We start from the raw sequence: 8,094 nt of genomic DNA, 5'->3' as shown, positions 1-8,094 counted from the left end.
AAGAGAGAGAGAGAGAGAGAGAGAGAGAGAGAGAGAGAGAGATCATTTCGACACTAGATTTTTTTGACTCATGGGACCTCAAAACATGTATTTTCATCTAAAACTAGAATTTATCATTCAAAAGATAGGAGTATTAAAAAGGATTCTATCAAAGCAGTTAAACAGAAAAAAAAAAATGAATGGTCAGGGTGAAAGTGTGATCTTACTGATTCTGAGATGACAACACTTGAGGCTCTGGTAAGTGGACACTTAACATCCTGTTAACTATTGGATGAGGTCACAATCAAATCTGCCATCAACAACTAGCCAAGTAACCTACATGCCAACTTTGGGAAAGTATGGGACGGCAAAAATAGGCCTTGATGAGATGTATCCATTACATAAACAAAAAACATATAAATGTATATGCCCACATCAAAAACCCAAAATGTTTATTTCCATACTTATTTTCTTTATGGTCAACTAGGTTTTATTTTACAACAGCAAAATTAACCTAATTTATAAAAAGTTAAGAAAAAAGTATCATAGAAAGGTCGTGAGTTGAACCAAGAAGCTAAAAATAACTTATTTAAAAGCGACTGAAAATAATTAGTAGAAATTTGTTTTTTACACAATAGTGACCAGTGATCTGAATAAAAAGAGGATATAGTTGGGACTTACTACTGTTATTGGCTTTTTTCTTCCAATATTAACCTTTTCAACATAAAGGCTATCAGCACCTGGATGTTTTTCTATATGCACGATTTTACCAACTCTTAAATCAAGTCTACCCACATCAACAGGCGGTTCTTCTGTACCATCTAAAAATATATTTTTCTTAGACCATAAGAAATTAAGGAAAATTAAAAAAAAAAAAAAAAAAAAAATTATACATGCTTATTTCCTAATAAGGAATATAAAAACTTAAAATAAAATAAATAAAAAAAAGTTAAACAATGATATACTTATGAAACAACCATGAATATACAAAATATTGTGTCTTAATTACTATCAATCTTGCTTAAAATTTCAATATGTATTTAATTTTATGGATAGATCAGAGAAAGAAAAATTCCAGGCATTTTACAATAACAAAAAAATAAAAAACTTTTAATTCTCATCTAGATATCCTTAAACCAATCCTTCATGAGCATACTGAAGTGCAACAAACTATATCTTATTTCTGTACTCAGTCATATCTACAACTTTTCTTAGAACAACTCTATATTACTTTCTTATTGGAAAACTGCCCTAATCCAAGTACTAAATAAAATTCCAAATCCTTCCTCACAACATGTCTTCTATTCTGCTTCACTCTTCTCTAAACTGTCAAAACCTCTTGTACACATAAACTTCTAAACTTCCAGGAATAACATTTCCTCATTTAACCTTTTCTATTCTGGCTTTAAAGCTAGCTATGATCCACATAATCTGCTCTGCTGAATAAACCATGACCTACTGAACCCCCATTGAACACCAACAATTAACAATCCTTTCCTCCTAGATTTTTTTTTAAGCATTTAGGTTGATCATAACATCCTCCTTTCCAAACTAAAAAATCTTCCTGTTTCCAACAGTGTTGTTGATTGGAACTAATTATTCTTCCTAGGATCTTATATCTTCCACATTGGAAAGCAGAATGTACTGTAAAGGAGTCTTTTTTGACAGATAACAGACTTTTGATCCAGGCCTGCTTTATAAACTCTGCCGATTCCTCTTTCTGACATGCTTTCCATTTATCTGTTTCTTCCTCATCGGTAGAACCTAAATATGAATCATAATTTTACCTGTTCATTCCTCTTTCTTAGTCTACCAAAGTTCCTCAATAAAGTGACCAAGGCTACAATCTCGAAACGTTTCATACAGCTGGTATTCAAACACTACCCTTACTATATATCAGTAGTGTATATACACTGATGACAATGTGTCATCTATGAACAACGTTCTAACTCCTGCATTTCAGTCATTCACAGCAATCACAATAGTATACCCCAAACTAGGGTATTAAAATAAGTCCTAAACAAATCTCTTTTACTCTCTGCTGTAAACCTATGACATCCTCCCCTACTGTATCGTTTAGTAATTTTCTGCTCATTAGTGTCTTAACAGATCTACTACCTAGAACTACAACTGGACAAGCATCTCACATGGAATCCCCACACAAGGTTGAAAAAACAAGAAACAGTATATAGATTCCAATTACTACATTCTTAGATTGCTAATTACTATAAAAAGCTCATATACATTACCATTATCAGGCCTATTTAGATATACGGAATTCCAAATATTCAATTATTTCCTCATCCCAATCCTTCAAATAATACACCGTAATCCTTATTTTAACCTAAATAAAATCCTCAATATTTCATTTATTACACATTTTTTTACACAAAGTACACTAGTTCATAACCTTTCACACCAATAACCCTCAGAGGTGACTAGAAAGTATGTGGCCACAGGACTTTCTAACCACTGGGTAGTTCCTTTACAAACTATTTTCTTGTTTTTAAAATTAAAAAATGCATTTGAAGAATATTTTCACTTTTTATATTCACTTAGGAAAAAATATTTTAATGGGAGCACCTTAAGTATATAAGTTAAATGTTTATTTATTATACCTATTTCACAAAGAAAATTTTAAATTAAACTGAATAAGTTTTTGATTCAGAATTTTAATTTGTCAAAAAAAAACTTTACATTTGAGAAGTGGATATTAACTTTTGATGGAATACTTCTCATTTACTTACTATATTTTACTATAAAGTTCTAAATTTTCAATAAAAAATTTAGAAGATGGTCAGCCAGCTAGACCATATTACCTATTATTATTTTTTTTTTTTTTAAATTAACAAAACATTCAACTGACCTTTCTTGGTTTCCGATTTGTCACCTTTCTTTTTAATCACCATATATGTCACCTTATCTGTTTTTTCTACTTTTTTTTGCTCCTTTTTTACTTTTTTAGATTCTACATTATATGCAACATCATCAGTTTTAGAAACACTCTGTGGAGTAACAGAATCTTTTGAATTTTCCTCACCAGCATTTTCTTTAGTAGATACTACTTCATTTATTTTTACTTGTTGTAAAATATTAGCAAATGCTATCTACAAAAGAAAAATATGTTTTTTATATTTAATTTGTTATTAAATATAAACAAATATGAGAAGCAAAGGAAGTTAGTCTAGATAAATAATAATAATAAAAAAAAAAGACAAGACAGACCATTTAAAAGAAATATTATTATTATTGGTTATAAATAAGTTAATTTATAATCAATATGTTATTTCTAGCATTTCTTCCGAAGAGCTGGTTCAATTTGATAATGGTACTGATCTAAGGCAGAAGACATGTATTTAAAATTAAAAAATGGTGCAAACAAACTGTGCTCCAGGATGTCTTCTAGATGGCAGATGATTTTGATAAAACTTAATATGCAAAATTATATTATACATGTCACTTTTTGAACAACAAAAAATATTATGAAACCTAAATCCAACAAACCAATGCTATGACTAAATTATATGAATAATGTTGACTACATTTACATTAAGAGATATAATGCCAAAACATGCCAGAGACTGATTTGAAATAGAGTGGCATAGCCAAAGATGTATTAGAGGATTGCACGACGCACTACAAATTTACTTTCTCTTCCAAACTGTATGAAAAGAATATATTGTATAAGTAATTCAGCAATGGGAGTAATAAAAAAATAAATAGTTCAGACCAATATAGGAACTCATAAAAATAATAAATATTAATTATAGATAATGAATAATCTGATTCAAAGAAAAATCCAATGAATCCATATCAAAGAAAATAATTTAATTCATTATAGTAATTAAGTTAGAAATTAATTACTAACAGTCTTTCTTATATCATACCTAAACATTTCATGTACAACTGTTCTCATTTTTCTTCACTTGTAATTAAAGCAGGTCCACCCTGACTAATTATTACTGAAATATTAGACTATTTCTGTAAACAACTTTTGGAGTATATAATTCTTGAAGTCAAGATACAAATCAAAGATAATTTGAAACACATGATACCATAGAAAAGCTTTAAGAAATCTAGAGCCACTGAGGAAAAATAAATTAGAATAAAATAGAGTTTGATTAAAAGTATGTATTTAATCAATGTATTCTATGTTTTAAAATGTACAAAATAACTAACATATATGGTACATACAAATTGGAAAAATATAAAAATGATAAAGTAAAATGCTGATTTTGAAAAAACCCATGATATTCAAACATCATCTAGTCGATTTTCAATGGTAACAAGAGCAGATTAAAAAACATCACTCTTTTTAGGATCCTGAGAGTGTAGTAGTATAGATTAAAGAGAGATGAGAGTGTCTTCATCAATGTGACTTGAGTTCGGAGTTATCTTCCTCATCCTAGTTTGCTAACAGTTCATCGTCAGCTAAGATACTGCTGACTTAAATGTAATCAATAAACAACATAAATAAAATCCTCAATATTTAACTAACCTCTGTTACATAGAAGTCCTAATCATATGTCTGGAAAAATAGAATTTCTTTATTTTTGCAGCTCAGATGGCTGTTCTGTATTTTCTGTTTGCCTAAAAAATCCGGACTTTCTGAACTAGTAATAAAAAGAGGTAGGAGACACTTGTTCTTTCTAAGCATCATTTAAATCCCACAGATTAAAAAACCGTGGTTAGGATTTAACATAGTATAAAAGCACTCTGCCATTTCTAAAACAAATTACCAGTGGAGCAAAATACGTTTGATTCAATTTGTCAAGAGTTTTTCAAGGGACCTACTTCAACTATATACCCAAATTTGATTTTCAAATTAGAATTAATCTATGTTTAAGGTTATTATATTATATAAATTGACTCCATAAATTCAGTTTGAACTATTAGTACATATGTACCTATCTCCCAACAATTGGTCAAACTATCTTCTCAATACCCACCTAATCGCCAGCTCACAACCATTTTAGGGATTTCTATATCAGACCAGTTTCTAAATATAAGAAATCATTTTGACTCCACACTAGTAATAGAGTGGCTTAAATGATTCAGTTTGACACAATGCTATCATATAATTAAAGATCTAATACTTTATTACAGTTTAATTTTGTTTTTTAATATTGAAAACAGTGATTAATAATTCTACAGTTTATTTTAAATTCTATCATGTTCTTGTAACTTATAAATATTATATAAGTACAAAATAATCAATCTTCCATTATAAATATTATGTTCTTGTAACTTATTCTACCATGTTCTTGTACTTATAAACTATGGTAAACAGATTTCTCACCGTGGAGTTGACTGACTCCATACTACTAATGACATCAAACAAAAAGCACTACCATTCTAACATTAATCCTGATTAAGTGATTGCATATAAATCATAAAATCCATAGCTTAATTCAATTTGTTCTATGTTAGACATAGGTGCTGGTTCACAAAATAAGTTCCATTCATTCAAATTCAAAATATCACTTATAGGCAGGTGTTAGTGAACCTCCACAGAAAAGGATCAATTTGGGAATTGTTTATACAGCTTGTTGAGTTATAAGGTGAACTTAAGTCCACAGCTGTGATCTAAATAAAGCAGTAGTAATAATAATATAAATAGATTTTGAATTTCCTGACATTGGAGCTTATTTCGTGAACTAATCCTTGTTAAGATTAAACATATTTACTTGTCTTCTTCCATTTGCAAGTTCCAACTGAGTTAATTCATTTCTATACTTTTGGATTTCTTCTTCAAGCTCTCTATTTTCTTTTTCCAATCTCTCTATCAATATATTATCAATAATTCTAGCTTCAACGTCACTCACCTAAAACATTTATACTACAGTATTTAAATTACTTTTTTGAATTTCATTGAGGTTTTAATTTTACCTCACTCCTCAAAGCCATAATTTTTTTTTCGATGTCATCATCAGCTAATAAAATTTTTTCAATCCTATCCATTTGTACAGCTTTGAGAGGTCTGATACTGTAAGAATTAGTAACGTAAATACTGCATTTCAAACCAAAACAGGATCTTGAAAATATCGGTGTCAATCGACGAAGCACGGGTTAATGTAACCTATCTCCCTCTTATCGATTTGTTTGCTAAGAGAAGTAATCATACATAGAACGAAATAAAATATCTATAAAACTGAATTAGGAATATTCAAGAATTAAAGAAAACCACTAAAAATGGATTCAATAACTTTATTGAGTATAGCTTCATTACTCTACTTTTCAAATTGAACTCCCCCCCCCTTCATTTCCTAATGAGTACTTAGGTACTTCGTCCTATGTATATAACCCTTTCATATACAATTTTAAAACCTTGCAGGTTTCTGAATACATATTATCTTTTTCACAAACTACAGCGTTTTATGTCTGCGGATCCATTATCCTCATTATAAATCTCATGTGTCCAGAAATCACCTTTAAGAAGGGGCTAAAAAAAGATTAAGATCGAGATATAAATATAAACGAATTTAAAAAATCCAAAGATGAATGAATTTTTTGTATATGGATAAACAATAGAAAAACCTATAAAAAAAATTATACAAAGCGATGTGATAAAACTGTTTCTCCCGAACATACGAGAAATGTTCATGTTTCCCTTGAAGATTTTAAAGACTCGTTTATTATGTTGTTTTTACTTTTATTTTGAAGGAAAATTTCCCAAAGGTTAAACAATGCTCTAAATCTAAGGAAAAAATCCCCAACCTAAAAACTCCTGTCACCTAACAGCAGTAATTCACTTCTGAAATAGTACAGATTCTAGATTGGTGCATTATGGAGTATGTTTCTAGTTGTTATACTTTAAACGTTTTCACAAGTTGTCTCCTTAGTCAAACAAGACCCTCTCTTCTTAGGTACAAAAGTACCATATGTCAACAATTGTCATTCTTGTAATTTTCACCAATTTCAATCCTTGTTCTTGTATGTATTGCAATGTGTTTAGCTGTGGATGATTATGCCTTTTTATTCTTTATAGTGGCCAAGGATTCATACACCTTTTACTTTTAAGTGAAATCACTCTCAGTAATGTAACTGGACTCCATTATTTATTTTTAATTTGACAAAATGTATAGGTTATATAAACCCAAGCTTAACTTTTCCAAACACCTCCCACAAAAAATTTCTGCATCCTCATTTTGTAGATTATTTTTTAAATAATAGTGTCTGATGGCATTTTTTATCAAACCAATAACTATGCTTATAAACACCCATCATAGCTAAAACATCAGTGTAAGGATGTATTTCTATATCACAGGATTAACTTTCTTTAAGAAATTTCCTGTATGATTTTCAGAATGTTACTTTGTCAGAAAGTTTTTGATAAGGATAATTCATGATTTCTTAAAAAAATTAAGCAGAGGAATTACAAGAAAACTAATAGTTTTAATAAAACAAAAGCAACTTAAGAGAACTGATTTTCTCAGCTCCTTGTTCTTATCTTACTTGGCACAATCTCGCCTCATTTCATAGTATATTTCTGTGACAAAATAACCCTTCAATTTATTGTAGTTAAAGCATCAGAAGATGATACAGAAATTCGATGAATACTAAATCAAATTGAAAAGTCTAGCCAAGCATTAGTATTACTTACAGTATTTAGTGGTCCTAAATTCTTGCTTTCTGTCTCCTTATTCCTGAACCTTGGAAAGGGAATTGGTAATAAGTAGAAATAGGTCATAAGTATATAACTATCAAACAGATGGTTGTTTTCTTCTCTAAAAGTCTGTAACTTTAGGATTGACCACAAAATAAACAAACAGTATCTAACACAATTTAAAATCTTAGCAAAAATTGTATCAATTTAAGTGAGATTAAAACAAGATTGTTACTAAACTAAGTGTTTCAATCCCTGTTGTGTTGATTTCACCTGTTCTTTAATACATCTTGTAATTATGGTTGTTCATGTCTCAAAAATAAAAAAATAAAGTCTAAGTAAAATGCCAGCAGTATATATTTCAAACATAAATTAATTAAAATAATGATAATAATGTAATATAGCACAATTAAACCAATACCTAGATTGTACTTTGTGTCGGGACCTTAGGTTTTTGAGATTTTGCAACAATGGCTGACGATCATCTGTTCATTAAGTACTGTTGTAAA

General features: G+C 29.4%; 1 protein-coding gene across 2 annotated transcripts in view; it reads right to left on the bottom strand.

Annotated features, from left to right (window-relative positions):
- The window catches only part of AIMP1 (aaRS-interacting multifunctional protein 1), a 12,039-nt gene extending 4,229 nt beyond the window's left edge, over positions 1-7,810 (bottom strand). The window contains exons 1-4 of one of the 2 annotated variants that reach the window (XM_014436693.3): positions 7,583-7,810; positions 5,667-5,804; positions 2,846-3,086; positions 661-800 (exon numbers count right to left, since the gene is read on the bottom strand). In XM_014436693.3, coding sequence (XP_014292179.1) covers positions 661-800; positions 2,846-3,086; positions 5,667-5,804; positions 7,583-7,669 — 606 coding nt within the window. In that variant the 5' untranslated portion in view covers positions 7,670-7,810. Of the gene's footprint in view, positions 1-660; positions 801-2,845; positions 3,087-5,666; positions 5,805-5,868; positions 6,075-7,582 lie in introns of those variants that run through there. The other variant, XM_014436694.3, reaches the window with a different exon arrangement.
- Positions 7,811-8,094: the final 284 nt, after the last annotated feature.

The sequence above is a fragment of the Halyomorpha halys genome, unplaced genomic scaffold (genome assembly GCF_000696795.3).
Source record: "Halyomorpha halys isolate HHAL.00 unplaced genomic scaffold, Hhal_1.1 Scaffold2048.1, whole genome shotgun sequence".
Lineage (NCBI taxonomy): Eukaryota > Metazoa > Arthropoda > Insecta > Hemiptera > Pentatomidae > Halyomorpha > Halyomorpha halys.
The sequence above is the reverse complement of the archived record's forward strand: the minus strand, read 5'-3'. Positions and strand labels throughout refer to the sequence as shown.